An 18,059-nucleotide genomic window follows, 5' to 3' on the forward strand; every position below is an offset into this window, starting at 1 on the left:
CCCTCTTTCCCTGATCATTGTATCTGAATGACACTTTCCATGTGACCCTTCAGCTCAGTTCTTTTTGCACTTGTTCCTCCTTACTTACTTCTCCCTTACTCAGGATATCTCATAAACAGTCGTCGTCACTCGCAGGAAAAACAGAAAGAGGGAGAGCAGAGCTGCAAACCATGTCTGTGTACAGAAGCCAGAGCAGTGGCTCTCCCATCCGCTATTATAGAGTGGGTTTCACTGGGAAAAATCATTACTTCCAGGGTCAATTTTTTAAGGCAATACTGAAATCTGTTATGAAATCAAAGCAAACACATGTTGAATTTTATTCTAGACATTGCCAGGAGTTGTTTTTTCATCAGCTGAGACACCAAATTACAGTCAAAACAGAGTGTTTCAGAAATCAAACATCCTCACTGCACCCCATGCATCCGCACGTAAACCCGACCGACAATTACCACCAGACATGAGCACACAGCAAAGGTGTGATTAATGACAGTCCGTCATGGGGAAATAGGCCTTATGACACACCTGAACACCCCTGTTAGGAAGCCAGTTTGGAACATGCCCAAGTTTCAGGTAATTTAATGTACCTGCTGGGGGAGTATTTACTTATTTAATTTTTTAAATCACATGCCAGATACAAATGCCCAGAGCTAAATCCTGGAGGGGCTGGATACAAAGGTATATGAATTTAGTGGAAAGCCAGTCAGTAACTTCAGTGAACTTTGGATCCGTCCCCTGACCTAGCAGCAGCCAGGAGTGTGTCACACTGCTTTAGAGGTGAGCGAGCTGTGGAGCCATGCTTGTGCCATAAATAGGCTCTCATTTCATCACTGTGCCATGAGAGAAACACCACGTGGAAAAGTTGACTTCTATGTTACTTTTTACAATGGTAAATAGTGGAGTGTAAGCTATTAATAACGTATTAGTTCTGGAGACTGTTTAGTTTGGTCTTATACCAGATTTTTCTCCTCATGTAATTTCTAATCCTGATGGATGGCTTTGGGGGGTTGTATTTACAGCTCCTGAATAAGAAGAAACATACTGTGCTAACTCACTGAGATCATGTGGCACAAACCTGACTGCTGACCTTCACTCTTCTGCTAGTGAACTGCGAACCACTTTGCAGTTATATGGATCTGACCTGTCCTTTCTCTTGGGCATGTCCCACCAGGAGTGTCTTGAGACTCTCATTCGTTATTTCCAGCAATATTGTGTGAGTTAGTGGTCAAAACCCATTGCAAACAGACTATACAACATCCATGCAAATTTGCCACAGGTACAAACTCAGATCGCTACCACCACTCCAGTCTGGTCCTTAGAGCTAATGTGAAGCTTCTGGTCACAGAATATTCCTGATCTTTGAGATAACTGCATCAAAAAACACTTCCATTGTTTTCCAGGCACATTTTATTAAGCAAACTGTAACTGCAGATTGCCAGAAAGATTATCAAGTGTCAGCTAGTAAGACCAAAAAAAGTCTCAGAGTTGGCCCTGAGTCAAGGACTCTCAAAGATCTGTTAGGTCTTAGGATAATTGTCTGCAATGCAGGGGTTTGCAAGGTTGGGCTTAAAGTTCTCCTTTAAATGAGGAACTGGTTAAAGACTGATGAGATTTGGCAACTATCAGGCAGTATTTCTAGTAATTTCACCCATAAATCAGCCTGTTAAGATGAAGCTTTGAAAGTACAACAGGAGAACTTCATTATTTGATAATTTATAGTGCTGTGTGTAGTATACTCCACCTTGGGAACAGTTACTTTGGCACGCACCAATCTTTCTGGATAATTTGCATTACATCAGTGTCTCAGGAATGTAAGACTGTGATTGAAGCAAATCCTAGATACAAATTATATGGTGTAACTCGTATTAGGAGAGACACCAGAACAAAGAGGTGGCTTTGTCATCAAGGAGATTAATATGTGAACAGTGGCTACTGTATCTTCATTTAAATGCTGGAGAGATTTGCAAGAGGAAAGCAGCTCACACAGGAAAATCCATTGTTAGCCATTGTTATTATTCCCAGAAAGAACAGAAAGTTTAGTGTGAAGTTCAGAATGTCACTGATTTGCTACAAAACTATTCTCCTGGTTCACATTGCAATGAAAGACGGACTCCGAGGTAAAGGAAAAATTATCCCATGGCTGAAAGTACTGATCTCTGGGCACCGTACCTTCACATCTTATCCCTGTACACACGTGAAAATTAGGTGTGAGAAAGTCAACAGTGCTCATCCCATTATCAAACTGCCCAAAAGTGCTTTGAACAAAGATCTGAAGGCAGAAGCCAAGGAAATCAGACCGCCCTGCCTACCTGCTGGCCACGGCCAGCACAGCTTCCTTAATATTTTAGGGATAAGTATCAGCTGGGCATCTCAGTTTCCATGACCCTTCCCACTTTGCACCTTTTGCTGAGTGCTGGTTGTTGCAGTGGAGTGGAAATACGTCCAGTGGTAACTAGATGTCCATTTTCTGAATAGTTGTGATGATTCTCATTTGTTATTAGCTTGAGAGTAATTCCTCCATCGGCACCTGTCCACTTCCAGCCATGGGATAGCTCATTGGAAGAAAATCATTTCACTGGGGAGCCATGGATAGATTTCAAAGCCTCCTACTATTGCTGTGAAGTTGGTTGCCTGGATTTCTAACTTGCATGGTCTGCTTAAACCCTTATAAGACATCCCAGAGTTAGCCCTAGGGCTCTATTTTCATTTAGATGTACACCCTATTGACAGAAAAAGAGTTTCTTGTGTTGGCTAAAGGTGCTCCTAGCCAGCACTACAGCACCACTGTTCAAATATCCTTTCTTTCTTTTAAATATGTGCTGGACAGGTAACGTACACAATAAAAAGCCTGCTTTTTCACCATCTTAAAAAGAAAAATTGCTAGCAAAGATACGTTCTTCATTTCCCAAAATGATAGTTACAACAACTGGCATATCTCACCTTATTATGTTCTGCCATTAAAAAAATCCAAATATCTGTGGTCCTTCTTTTGGATCACAAGCAAAGGGCAGCAATGAAAATCTTGACAGGGAGAAAAATCAAGAGAGACAGATGCAGGGCTCATTCTCAATGCAGGTCTCTGAGCATTACAGGCACAGCCTTGGAGTCTGGACAGAAGTAGTTAGTGATAAATCAGCTACCCAACAGATACAAGCCAAAGAGCTGTCCTTTATTTCTAGGCCCCTGTACAGTGGCAGGGAGATGGAGATGGAATTCAGAACAAGTCCGTGTTTATTATTGAAAAATTGTTTTGTAGAAATAGGCACAGAGCATGCTGCCAGTCAAAAGTAACCTCAGTCTAACCAGTGCATTCAGCTGGCCTACTGAAGGCAGCCAGCGGCACGCAAGTGTATGCGGTTTAGCATCACAAATAAAGGCCTTCGGCCTCCTCCCCAAAAGAGAAATGGAATCCATTTACAGCTGCATCACCCTGGATCACAGGCGGCAAGACCTGAACTGCCGGACCTCCTATGAGGCACTTTGAATGTTCCAAAATCACTCCCCACCTGAGTGGCAGAACCTCACCTGTGACATTAAGGTTGGAAAAAAAAGAAATAGGCCCGGTTCTTTTTACTTGGTTAATGAAAATTTGTCTTTCTTTCATGCAGATACGTTTTCTAAAAGGAAAGGATCTGTACTCGATACCTTTGACAAACCAAGCTAAATAGTAAAAGGACTTGAAGTTTATCCATGGCTTTGGATACCAATTTCCCCATCTAATCCAACCAAAAGAAGACAAAGAACCAACACCAAAGGATGTCACCAACACCCACTGACACTGCAAAAAGCATTCAAGTATCTTACACGAGAAACACTTGGGAATAGCCTTTGCCTTTGCCATCACACATGTCGAAACCTTCTTACAATGACTATTGGTTACTAAGAAACAGAAAGGAGTTGGCATGGATTTAGTTCACTTAATAGGGCTCGACAACATAATTTGCAATCATAGGACATATAGGGACCAATCCTGCAGTCAACGGAGTCCCAGGTGCAGAGCAGCTGAGGATCTGTCCCAAAGGTTGCAGCTGCAATTCCCAAAACAGATACCACTCCAAAAAAATCAATGTCTTGATATTTGAAGTGTATTCTCTTCTGAAATAATAAATCAGCATACTTGACTCAGTGTGTTGGCCTTGACTTGGATCGCCGCGGGTTTGTGGGGATTTGCCACTGACCTGTGCAATCATTTACATTTCCAAACCCTGAATCTGTCACTGTAGTCATATCCTGTATTCTCCTTTGCCCCAACTTTTGTCAGATTTTTGTAGATATTTGCTTAAATGTCAATTTAAAGATAAAAGGCCAATTTTTTTCTTAAGTAATCTCATGTTCACTTGTGATACCTCAGACCCAACCCTGGAGCTTTGCCTACTGCATGAGATTCAGTAAGTTAACCTGAAGACCTGATTCTGCAAAACAGCAGTATATGAATAGAAATCGATGGGAGTAACTCACAACGCATAAAATGTTTGCAGAATTGGGCCTGGGAATCATAAGTGAAACCAACAAGTCTGCTTTTCGTGTCTAACGTAAAAGAAATCCAAAAGCAGGAAAACAAGAACCGTGAACAATTAAAAGGCTGTAAATATTCTTCCCATTTTAGTAGGCTAGGATGCTCATTAAAAGAGCATAATTTAAAAAAATAAAAAGCAAAGATGATTTTGTTTGCCATATCATGGATGTCACTTTTTAAAACTATTCCCACATAAAATTTAATTCCCTTCAAAATTAATAAATCAAAACATCTAAGAACTGTTTATGAGATTATAATTGTAAAAACAATTACCTTACAGATTATGTGAGATGGGTAAAGGTGGAAACATTGCATTGACAAAGCAACATTTTGACAGGTTTGTGCTTCTGAGATGATCAGCAAAGAATAAAGGTCAATAAATGCTTGAACACTGACCATGATTCAGTCAGCCATCTCTTCTTATTAGGTTACAGGGCGCTGGGGGTGAAAGCCTCCCGTAGACTCCTGGCAGCCAACCAGTTAAGGCTGAAACTGTTCTGTTCCTACAGCCTTGTAAAGTTACCACCCTCAAGCAGTCTGTCTAGTTGGAAACGGGTGCAACCTCCTGACAGTGACCCAGAAAGTTCTTATTTATCTGCACAAGATGTTTCATAGTCTCATTGGAAAAGATAAAAGATAGTTACTCTTCAGGAGCAATTAAGAAGTTCATGAACAGCTATAAAATCCGCTACAGAAATGGAGAACAGTTTTTTTTCAACGGAAATGAGAAACTTTTCCCACCATTTGCATCAAATGCAAATGCCTTGACATAAGTAGGTGGAAAACAACTGGGACAAAAGAGTCAAAGGCAATAATGCAGGAAATCATTCAACAGGTTGGCCTAGCAATGCAACAGCACAAACGTGCTCAAGAAAGATGTGGTGGAGGTGGGAAATCCTACCTGCATCTCAGAGGAGGTGGCAGATCTCAGCTGGCTCCACACATAAGGAGGAGGAGGGTGCAGAGGAAGAGGTCAATGAACAAAATCAGAGCCTCAGACTTCAGTGCTGAGAGCTTGATTCAAGGAAGCGGCTAAGCACTGGTGCTGCTTTAGTAACTAAACAGAATTGAAGTGTGTGCTTAAAGGGAACCTTTATGTGCTTTGCTGAACTCAGTCCTGGAGTAGCATGTGTTGAATGTGTTTCTCCATACAGAAATGGCAATTCTGTATTCCCTGAATGTGAAATAATTTTTTTCTGGACAATTCCTTCCTCTTGGAGCAGCTTGCAAGTCCTGAATCTAGCTTTCCCTCCCTTTGCCTGATTAGGATGTGTGATAACAGGTTTCTCAGAAGCGCAATACAGAAACTCTGGAACAAAGACTAATTCAAACACCAAGCTGTATATACATTAATGTTTAACAAGAGAGGGCAAAGTCTTAAGTCTCACTGGAAGCTCTTGTATCCTATACTGGATACTATTGCTGGCAGGGAATCAGTAAAAACATTCAGAGGGGAGTGCTCTTTCATTTAGCTGAGATATCCTGATTATAACACGAATCATCTGCAACATGCAACGTGCATCATTCTGAGCGCTCAAAGAGCTCAAAGATGGTGCTGAAATCAGACTTCCCTCCCACTGGAAAAGATACCGTGATTTTGTCTCTTATTTAAAATCAACAGCACCGGTAGCATTCAAAATGAGAAACACAACTTCATTTTGAATTTCAGACAGAGGCAGTGGCTGATATGTGGGCAACTGAATAAGAAGCAGACAGGATATCACATTTGAATTGAGCTGGGTTTTGTTTTGTGTTTCTTATGTGTTTACTAGAGCTGATGAGTCTAACGCTATCCAAGAAGAGCTATTACTACCACTCTTTAACTCTCCTCAAGCCATTAAGAGAAGCTCCACTCCACTAAAATGCTGCTGAGGGTTACTCACCCATCCCCTTGGTGTGGTTGAAGTCGCCTTTCACCACTTTACAGGTTTTGCCATCACCACTGCAGATTCCACAGCGATCCTCTTTGGCAGCTGAGCCAATGATTCCATCGCAGCCAATTTTCTAATGACAACAACCAGAGGTCCCCATTATTTTGTTTGCAAGGTTAAAGTATCTCTAAACATTGAGGTCAAGACTAAAATAGACATCTGACTGAACACCTGAACGGGAAGAGGACACTGTGAATCAGGGGAGCACTCACTTGGAACGATGCTGAGTTGGTTATTCAGCAACCCCCTTCTCTAACGCTAAGAGCATGAACTTTGATTCAGAAGATTTAACTGAAGAAAGTTTCACAAACACCAGTTATTCCAGATATCATCATAGACTTCATACTAACCCACTCTAACTTCCTTCAAACACAACAGGTTAAAACAATGTTTCATGCTTGTATAGCAATTTCCATCTGAGGAGCTCAAAGACATCCCAGAGGAATGGACCACTACTGTGATACTTAGTTTAGAGAAGAGAAAAATGTCACTTCCTTAAATGAAAATTAACCCAAGTAACCAGAATCCTGGTCATAGCCCTTCACCACACAAAAAATCAGACTGCTATTACAAGTTCCAGTGCTGCTCACTGAATGAGCTCTGCTTTGGATTGGGATCTTAACGGGGAGTGTAACATTCAGTTCTGATTACACTTTTGCAATACCTGAAAAAAGACCTCATTAATCAAATAGCTCAAGATACCTGCAATGCAAAAGTACTTCAATGGAAGAAGGTCAGGTTCATATTTGGCCAATCCGTACCATAAGATTGCTTACACAATTATAAAATTTTCCATATGCTTGCACTGTATTAAGCTTAGACATTCAATTGTAAAAAAAACCCCAAACCCTAACATTTCACCTAAAGCTTCATTTTAAATGGTATTTTCCTGATTTTCTATACCTACCTAAACTTTATCCAATAAAAATCTGCAGCTGTGCTTCCACAGACAGGTATTACTAGAATAGTCACAGTATTCTCCCTGTAGCTATATACATATATATATATATATATATAGTCATGGTAATCTCCCTTATTCATAACCCATTTACAGGTTATGATGGTGACCATTCCACATTTGCAGATCTTGAGGCTGATAAGACTTACTGTCATTACTCTATGTAAATTGTTTTCTGTCCATGTAAGACCCTCAAAATAATCAGCAATTCACTCTTAAAACATAAATTTCTACTGAAATAAGAGTTGCCATTATGCAAGTTATTAGCAGAGATTCTACTATTAAAAATACGTTGAAGATTTATTCTCTGTAGATAAACAGTTTCTTGGCAAATGAGTTAGCAGGACTGTCACTAATAATAGTTATTTGAATAAGGCTGATGGGTCTCTCCCTTCCTTGCCGTCTTATAATAAAGCCAAAGGAAAGTTGGAGAGATATCTTAGGGAACAATCAAAACAACAAACATTTTGAAAAATAGGGTAAGCAGGGAAATATTAAGAGAACTTGGGCTGTTTATCTGAGACTGTCTGCGTGTAAGCAATGTGATTTGGACCTGAGCACAAACGTTCCCCTTGTTTCAGAAGACACTGGCCATTGCCTAAGTCCAGATGTATTACAGCGATCAAAGGCTGCCAGCATTCAGACGTGTTCTGATGCAGTGGTTGTCTGGGTAAATCATTAGAGACAGACACATGCTGAGGAAGGATGATCGTCCTAAACACATACAAGGAAAATGCTGCTCATTAACTAGAACAGCATGTAAGTTGGTGGACGAGAATGACAGGAAAAAACCTGTATAAACGAGAGTTAGAGGAAGGTAGGAAGAAGACCATGGAGTTTCTGGCAGTTGCAATTCTCAAGTCTAAACTTCACACCCATGTCCAACAAATAATTTTGGGATATTGAATGTGATTCTGCCCCCAAAACAGAAGGATGTCCCAGCAGTTCTCCTTCCAGGAAAATAAATATGATTTATTAATGGGGTTGCTGAAAGGCAGCTGGAAATATATGCCTGCCTGCCACCCTGCTGAGATACTGGAAGGGCTGCATTTAATTTAAGACCTTAGTGCTATCTTTTATTGTACTGCATTGTTATTAGCACTATGTGACCACACAAATGAATAAAGGGAATATAATGAGTGTTGAACCACACTTATTCCCAGTGCTACATAAGGAGTCTGTAGGACTATAATGGAGGCAGGCAAAGAATGGGGAGTTAGCAATCACATGCTTTGCATTTACGCTGTAGTTTCCCAGATAATGTAAACCAGTGCAAGCCAGCAAAGCCTCTGAAAGAATGAGTCCCCTCTCTTTTGACACTGGGGTTCAAGACAAGCCATTTCCTCCCACATTTACCAGATCACTGACACACTTTGATTTGAGAGACCCTCTCTGAAGGCATGGGAAGAGCACCCACTGAATCCACAAATATACCTCCCAAAACCCTTGCTGTTTTTTGCCTTTCATCTTCACCCTAATTCCCTGTGAGTGGAGGAGCTGGGAATGGCCCTTGCGGCCTTCTCTTCAATGGCACCATCCCTCCCATCCACAGGGCAGACTTTCCCTTCAAACCAGGGCTTGAGGATTAAAGCCCCCATCAGATTTGGGCCAGGAAATGGCTTCTTACAAAGGAAAATCTTTAAGAGAATAAACCAGTTTTCTTTCTTGGCTTCAAGATGAAAATTGGTGCTTTCTTGCTACTTTATGAGGAAAAATACCTTGGAAGCACTTTACTCTTGTCTACATAAACATTAGAATTTCCCCCTCCCCAAGCCTTCCAATAATTTCCAAAGTAAAAGTGTATTTAATACCAGTACATAATGAAACAGCTTTTGTTAAGATTTGACAATGGATTCCAAGAGCTGCAAAGTCATAGAATCATAGAATCGTTAAGGTTGGAAAAGACCCTTAAGATCATTGAGTCCAACCGTTAACCTATCACTGCCAAGTCCACCACTAAACCATGTCCTCGAGCACCACGCTGACCCTTCTTCTAAATACCTCCATTTAGAAACCTCAATTTTAAATACCTCCATTTAGTCATTTAGAAACATATTACAGTGACCACCTCGCTCACTCAGATCCTTTGAAAATTCCCCACATTGAAAATACTGCCGCTCTTAAAACAAGTGCAAAGGCACTGGAAGGGCGAGGAAGCCAAACACAGTGAGCACCACCCTTCCTGCCAGCAGATACTTTCCTTGGACTGTTAATTGAGAGATATGTCCAGCTTTCTCCAAGGTGAGAAAGACTCTGAATTCCAGCACTGGGGACCAGAGGCTTACGCGTGAGCCCCACCAGATCCGGGGGAAGATCTATGGAGGCTGTACATCATCAGCTTCTCACTGACATTATGCTGTATGTATTATATTGTCAATCGTTAAAATAGATAGAGCTGTCCTCAACCTGAAGAAAGCTTTCAAAAAAGTGAGGGCTTAATTAACTGTATGCAAAGGGAAGATCCCAAGTTTCACTGCTCAAAAGTCAAGTTTTCATAGTGCAGAAACAAACCCTTAAAACCCAAATAGTTCAAGGGAGTTATTTGTTCTTTACCATCTCTAACTTGTTTTGTGCTGCTTCCTGTACAGTCCAGCATGCTGACCAAGGTAAGGTGATTTTTTTTTAATTAAGAGTCAGAAAGGCAGAAAGGGGAAGCTTTACATTCGAAGGAAAGAAAACATTGCAAATAACATCCTGTGTGTTTTCTGACCCAAGAGTTATCCTGCAGCTGAGCAGACTGAGTGCATGGACCAGTCCATCCAGCAATAGCTGGATACTTTCAGTTTCATCAGTCTTGAATGGACTAGTGAGAAGGGAAGAGGTTTTGTATTCTTACAAGATGATCCATTAAGGAGTGAGCAGGGCACTTGGAGCTTGTCTGTGTTCAGAAGGAAGAATAAAAAGTAAAAAGCCAGCCTAGTGTACCCACTGTCTGTTTAGTAGTCTGTGGGAGCATTCGCCACTGTCAGCCCTGTTCTTGGACTCTTGGAGCTTCCCTGTACCATCCGACATGGATTTGGACAGTGATATCCATAACTTTGGCAAAGGGACTGATGTTGACACCACCCAGGAGTTCCACCTCCTGCCTGTACTAGCTGTTGAAAGCCTGCAGTGCTGCAGTACTGTTATGAACAGCATCAGTTGGACAAAGAGGAAGCAGATTTTAACCAAAGCCAGTCCCTTGCCCATATTAAAACATGGGAGGGCTGGCAAGAAACTTAAAGATAGTCTTTTGGGGCTTCAAGTCCTCAGCATGCACAGTCACAACTATATCCACAGGTTTCTTAATGATCTTCAACCCAGGCAGTCTCCTACTCTAACACCATGTTTTGGAACCATCCGTTGACCTTTAAATTGGAAGGTAACTGCACGTTTGCTGAGCCAAAGGTCTGAAATTCATTCTCTTTGAGCTGATATCTCAGTCCACCCTTCCTTCTCTCCCTCCCCCTTCTTCTCATTTTTATAATTAAGCATCTGAAAATACTGCTTGTTGGGTGGTATTTTCAGCTTCAGTCATTGCTGGCTCCAGCATAGGAAAACTCTTCTTCTCTTCTGAGGTTGGTTCTTCTGTGTGAACTATTTTCTGTATTGCTTGGATATTTTTTAATGATATTTGTATTTGTATTTTCAATGGCTGTGCAAGAGCTCAATTGATACAGCCTGCGTGAGTATGTTTTGCTACATAAACACAATTATTTCTGTTATATACACCCACCCTGTGTAAGAAATGACATTGTAGGCTCACAAAACTGTAATGCTTCCCATATGCTGAACTAACTAGCTGTCTCAATGGATCAAATATAAATATTGATGCAACATGTGCCATTTTACAAATTAATCATGTACAGAGCATGCTGGTTATGACAGATTCATCTACACTGCCAATTTTTTGTCCATAATATCCAGTGTCCATTGATACCTCCAGGGGTGGACCACATGAAAGAGGAATGTACATATGTGAGCAACTGACATCCAGATCTGAGGGTAAGAGAATTCTTTTTTCTTCGTTTTAAACACGACTGCCCTCGTGGAGGATTGCGGATGTCTATCAGGATTTGTACAGGAGGGTGAGCCTAGATCCCTAATCAAGCAGTTCATCTGTAAGTTACTTCTATTTCTGTTCCACAACTAATATTTTGTGATGGACTGGAGTCCATGTAGAAGTCAGTGCAGCAAATATCCTCCTGTCATTTCCCAAGCCTTCAGATTTTATCTGAATCAGAGCAGCTCTGCTGAAACAGGAGATATGCACGGCCTATTTTAAATGAGCATTACCTTATCTGCATTAGATACGCAATTACACTTGCCCACTGTCTTTGTGTTTAGATCCCTTAGCAGTTCATGCCAGATACAATTATTCTTGATAACCACTTTTTCACATATAGGGCTTGAAGGTTATGCGTCAAAACCCCTGTGTTCTGGCAGCTGAGCAGGCTGTGTGAGCAAACATGCAAACTATACAAGTTCCCAGGATCTCCTTTGCTTCTGTTCTTTGGTCACTTTCTGCAGCTACCCCTTTCTGATCCTTCCAAACCAGCTTCATCTGAATTGACACCTCTGACCTGATTCCACCCTGCCTCTGCCCTGGTTTGTACGAATGCCAACAGGCTGCAGATACCAGAGGATTTTATATCAAGTGCCTGTTTTTTAAAGGAGGCATCTATCATGTCAGTTCTGGATTTGAAAATAATATATATTTATCAGTATACGATATATCTGTAGACTCTCTTCCGGTCGATTCTTGGCTGCTGAAGCAACATCTAAAGCCTCCAAGGTAGATAACACAATGAATTGTCTATTATATGCTCTCTGTAGGTTAACACAGAAGAGAAACAGGGGGAAACAGCATAATTTTTTTTTCATTTCCCACTGTAAAGTACACTAAAAAAGTAGTAAGATACCAACAAAGTCTTTTTTTTTTGTCACTATGCCTTATTCACCTAAAGCCCTAATACTCTTTTTAGGCCTCAGATTACATTGCTACAGACCCAGAAATTGAAAAAAAGGCAATTATACAACAGGTTTCTGTAGTTCAAACAATCCTTCTGGATTTTGTGCACAGACACTAAATAATTTATCAAAGTACAGTGCTAAGCCAAGTTGTTGTTTGGAGACAAGCTACCCAGTCTGGAACATCTTGTACCACAGTTTGTAATGCAGGAATATGAATAATACGTGGAAATGACTCAAGCGAGGAGGCAAAGCCGGAACTGCAGGCATCAATCAAATGCAAAAAGTGGGTGCTGAGTATGTAGAAAACTGTATGCCAGCAACAGGTCCAGCAGGAAACTGCAATTTATCCTCTGCCACCTGTGGCCCTCTCCTGACACTCTGCCTATCCAATTTCCAAAAACTATTTTTGAAAATGTGTCCATTTTCAAATTTGTGCTCCCCTTTCATACTGTATGACAATTGCTTTTGGAAGAAAGTCGTTCTAAAATATTTTTGTTGTGCCAGGACAGCCTAATGTGTGCCTTGTCATCACTGAATGTACTGTGGATTCATCAGCAAGTTAAAAGTAGATGTGACATGACAAAACATTCATGAGAAAACTGTAGATAGAGCCAAAACATCTTTACCTCTTAAATTGTTAAATCACAGCAAAGACTGCCCTTGATCTCTAGCCCGGTTCCGCTATACAGGAGGTCTCTCTTTTCAAAGAGACCTTAGATTATATCCTGAAGTACAACCTGTAGTCCCCACTGGAAAGTTCTCATGCTATCATGAGTCTCAGACTAATTCTCCTTTGAGAAAAGCCAGCACAAAGTCATGTGCGTCATAACAGTCAGCCGAGCAGCTTGCCTTCTCCCCACACCGCTGCTGTGTGACATCTGACACCTTTTTTAGCTCTACTTCTGCCAGCAGTTTTCTATTAACATCAGCAGCACAAACAGAGTGAAGAACTGTTAAGAGGTTAGAAAGTGCACTGCTTCCATGCATGTTGACTCATGAAACGTACACCGAACAGTCCCGAGGAACAACAAAACCCCCAGGGAATCCTCTCTCTGAAAGCCTCTTGTCACTTGAAGAGAAGTATGAGAAGATAAAAGCAATGTGAGCTGCAGGTTGCGCTGCTCTACCCCATCTTCACCATGACCGCAGTGTCCACGGCACAGAAAGCAAACTGTGGAAGCAGGCAAGAGAGAGAGGCTGCAAAGTCTAGATGAGCATTCACTCTCCTCCTCCTCAGATGCATCAGACTGCTCTTGTTCTCCAGCCTGCTACAAATTTTCTGTCTGTGAAAGATCTCAGGAGAAAAGAAATTCTCCTTGCTAGAAGACTATTTCAAGAAGAAAAGGTCAAAGATCTATATACACATTGAACAAGGCATCTAGTTTGCTCAGAAGATGGTAGGCGTAAGTGCATTTGTCGTTACTCCACAATGTTTCTTCTAAAGGCATAACTCTATAATGCTCCATTCAGTTTTTGAGACCAACTCCTGAAGCTCTTACATAGCCTTTATTTTGTCCTCATTCTGGCAAACTTCCATCACTATCAAGAATGAAACGTTCAGCCTCAAAACAAGGACAGGACAAAATAGAATGAAGACCTTATGATTTGTCTCCAAGACAAGGAGTAGGACTATAAAAAGTCTAGGAGACTTAGGAACCTGTATGCTAAATTTAAGGCTGACTTTGCTCTCTGGTGCGTCTGTGTATGACCAAAGTATTAACCAAATTTACTCATTCCAGCTGCCTTCAGGTGCAAGTGATAAATACAGGGAGGCTGCTGCTTATGATGATTTTGCTTCAGCAATAGTGAGGCTGACACCAAAAGGCTTCATTCACACTGTTTAGATTGGAGCTCAGCTCATGGCTTTAAGATGAAACTGTAATAAGTTCACAAAGTACAATTGAAGGAAAACTCTCCTCCCTTAGTGCCCAAATGCAGCTAGGGTATTTTGAGGCTTCAAAGAATCCGTTCCTGCTTGCCTTCTCAAAACCCCCCTTTCCTTGCAAGAACAGATTTTTTTCTTTGCCATGTTCATCTACATTCATTCATCATGCAACAACGATGCGCGAGTTTCATTTAGGAGCATCTACTGCTGAAGAGAAAAAAGCTATTACATTTCCTGGACTAGATGTTCACAGGCAATGGTTACTGCTAATTTGTCTGTTACACTGGCAATGTGTCATTCCTGCCTTTGAGAGCCTTTAACTAGAAGGATTACACAAGAAAATAAATAACAGTAATACCACCCTCTGATTTCAGCACTTATTCTCTTCTCCAGGGCCCCTGCAATGCTTGTTGCCAGGCTTTGTCTACACTGGGTAAAGAAATAAGAAGAGTAATTAAATAAATATGCCGATTAAATTGGTTTAATAGGCAGCTAGTTAGACAAGTATCTGCCGCAAATGGGGTACACAATCACATATGGCAATTCTCAGTGCTGAACTGCATATAAGGCAGAAGAGTGTTATAAATGAGTTCACAAGGCTTTCAAATCTGCTCGGCTTGAATTGATCATTTTGCATTTTCTCTCAGCCAGATACAAATGGACTGAATGTTCTGCAGCTGTCATCACCTCTCTGCACAGTTAAAGGCAGTTGCCCCCGACTTAGACTGCAATTTGCTTTTCATGATGTACCTCCAAAGCTCCGTGCTCATAAAGGTTTGCATTTGGAGGGGAGCTGGCTACTGCTCCTCACTGGAAGAAGGAAACGTACATTGCCATAACATCTGATTTACCATTTGTGGCTGATCTGAACATTTGGAGCAGGAAAGCTGGCCAGCCCAGCGTAATGGTCAATGGCACACAGCTGGAGGTGCACAGCTGGCCTTACTATAAAAGGTTATTAATGGATTTTTTAGTTTTTTCAGATACAGCTGAAAACAGGGAAAAATTAAGTAACTTGGGATGCACCATGAACCTGGCTCTATGCAAAGCACTTTGTATTAAAGAGCATATAAAGAATCAAACTCCTGCTGGCTCCCCAGCAACTTGCTGTTCAGATTCTTCATCTGAATAAATTAGAAGGACTGAATTAAACACGTCTCTTCAGCAGCATTTGGCAGGGAACAGTGAGAAGTGTCTCCTGCAGCAGTGCAAAATTCAATCCAGACAAAGATTTTTCACTTATCTCGTTGCGTTGCTGTTAGTAAAGCTGCATTATGCCCCAAAGCCTCTCTTATACCCAGGTGAATATAGTGTTCATCTATCTCCTTGCCTGGAAGGCTCAAAGCAATAAAGATTGGTAGTTCTTAATCGCTGCTCACAGAAATCAGAAATAATGCCAAATTTGGTGTACCTTGTTCCCCCAGGTCAAACCAGCCTATCTCCAGGGAAGTTAGTGGAAGTAAAGGGTGATGCTAGAAAGCTGTTCTGGTGGATACAACAGGATGGTTAACACTGAAAAGAGGAACTCCTAGCATAGGATGCAAATCTAGATGAGGATAAACTTAGAGGAAGAACTGCCAGAAGAATCCAGCACTGGCAAGGTTGCAGTAGCTCAACTCAACTGTCTTTCACACCACTAATGTGCATGCAGCAAACTCTGAACACATGCTACATGATCAGGAGAGAGAAAAAACACTAAGTGTCTGCCCTGTCATAGTGTCCGTGACAAATTACTCGATTCCAACTGCAACACATTGCTAGGAGTATCCATTCCGAATGACTTCCTGTAATTTATCTTTAAATAAACATTTTCTTCTCTCCGTTCCCTTGTCCAAACCTTATATCTCCAGTTAGTATGGGTCTACACAACTCCACTAAATTTTCTGAAAATACCAGCTCTAAGAGATGGCCTACCTAAGCATTCAACGTGCTGCATTATGAACTGTCTCACTGTCTTTGTATTACAAAGATCTCCCACACCTAATTTTGGTTCCATGTGTTTGGTTTCTCTTCGCTAGAGAAAAATAATCATCATTGCAATGGTTCTAGGCCATCACACCTTCACTCCAGGAAAAGGGAATCAAACTCAAAGACTCTTGAATGGAGTCCTCTTCATTTCCATTCTTGACTTGTCTGACCAGAGACAGAAGGAAGCAAGCGTGTTCAGGGTTTGGCCAGTCCATCCAGGGACAAACAAGGGGTCATTGATTGTCCCATTGTGGTACAGCAGAAGGAAGCCTACCCTACGTTCTCTCTGCTTTGCTCTTTATGTGACCCAAGCAAGACAATGCAGATGAGAGGCAAAAGAAAACCAGCTTGGACTGTGCTCTGGGCTGCAGGATCTGCTCCTTTAAACCTATATTCTCTATTGTGTGGAGCTTTAAAACCTAGTTTGTGGGAAGAAGGGAACCTTTTTCTTACTGCAAGGGAAACAGGCCTTTCAAACAGTTTTGATGGGCCCTACAGTAACTCACCTTGGCATTATATAGTAATACGGTCAACAAAAATCACACAGGGGAAGCTACTGGCTCATGCAGCTGCATAAGCCAAGGAGCAACTGGTATTGAAAACTTCCTCAATATTTATAGGCAGGAACCAGGTAGATCTGAAAAGCATCATGATGCTGGCAACGTAACACTTGTAACAGGCTAGTGACAATTTGTAATCCAGTTTGCAGCATCAGTGTTTTTTCAGTGATTCCTCTAATAGCAAAAATGGAGCAGTTAAGCAAGCCAGATTTCCGCTCCCATCTGCTCCCCTCACAGAAGGCCCTTCCCACCCAAGCCAATTGGTGACTACACACAAGCAAATGTGATCATTGAACATTCCCAGCTGTTCAGTAATAATCTCATACCTCGGGCATTTATCGTAATTCTCAGATCAAGACACGGGGCTGTGGAGCGCTTGCAATGGGTCTTATAAAATAGGGTTGCCCTCTCACCTCAGAGACAGCCTCCCAGCCACCCACATGGATGCCTGTTCTTCTAGGATGTACGCAGCTGCCCCAGATTACACATAACACTAGAAATAAAACAAGAGAAAGTTACTCCACCTGGCACTTGCCATGTACACAGAGGTCGGTCTCGTAAGGCCCACATGGAGTACCATCGAGGACTCTGTCTGTCACAAGCACAGGGGAATCCTTCCCCAGTGGAGAGCAGAAGAGCTCACATGGCTTATCTGGAAAAAGAAATACAAAAGCAACTGCCTTTAGGAACAGCACAAACAAATGTCTGAGGCAATGGTGATGCAATCTCTACATGAATGGATTTGGAAAGGTATCTGTCGATATTCTCATCTTTGAAGGAACATGAACCGTTCAATTTAGGCCTGTCATTTCCCCACTTTAAAATACCAACATTCAAAGGGTTGTATTGATGAGATTAGTCTTTTAAGACACAGAAAACCATTTAGTCAGTACATTTCTATGTATCTGTTTGTGAACGAAAGATGTTTGTTACAGGGAACATTCAGCAGCTTGATACGAATGACCAAGTCACTGTGTGAGTGTCTCAGACAAAATTCAGGCTACAGCCAGTGATTCTTAAGAAGAACAAGTTCTCCAGGCCATTTCTACTCTTGATGGACTGACTTCTTGCATCAGTTTGCCAGTAAGAACACTTGTATACATAAATTTAAAGCATTCTTGCATACATATTACCTACTATTTCCTTAACTGATATTTGCGGTCCTACAAACGTTTCTGTTGGCAAACTATGCTGCTAGAATACCTAGAGAAAGAACCCCCAAATTAATTTGATATACATCGGTAGAGAAAAGTTGCATTTTTCATCCATGCTAATGGCAATTGTTGTATTA

The 18,059-nt window shown here is 41.4% G+C and overlaps 1 protein-coding gene across 1 annotated transcript in view; it reads right to left on the minus strand.

Annotated features, from left to right (window-relative positions):
- Nucleotides 1–18,059, minus strand: part of ADAMTS17 (ADAM metallopeptidase with thrombospondin type 1 motif 17) — a gene marked incomplete at both ends in the record, with an annotated part of 193,757 nt that overhangs the window by 53,983 nt on the left and 121,715 nt on the right. Inside the window, 3 exons of the mRNA XM_082321440.1 lie at nucleotides 3,802–3,876; nucleotides 6,397–6,517; nucleotides 17,293–17,420. Coding sequence (XP_082177566.1) covers nucleotides 3,802–3,876; nucleotides 6,397–6,517; nucleotides 17,293–17,420 — 324 coding nt within the window. The remainder of the gene's footprint in view (nucleotides 1–3,801; nucleotides 3,877–6,396; nucleotides 6,518–17,292; nucleotides 17,421–18,059) is intronic.

This window comes from Platalea leucorodia, assembly GCF_965183815.1.
Source record: "Platalea leucorodia genome assembly, chromosome: 9".
Taxonomy (NCBI): Eukaryota; Metazoa; Chordata; class Aves; order Pelecaniformes; family Threskiornithidae; genus Platalea; species Platalea leucorodia.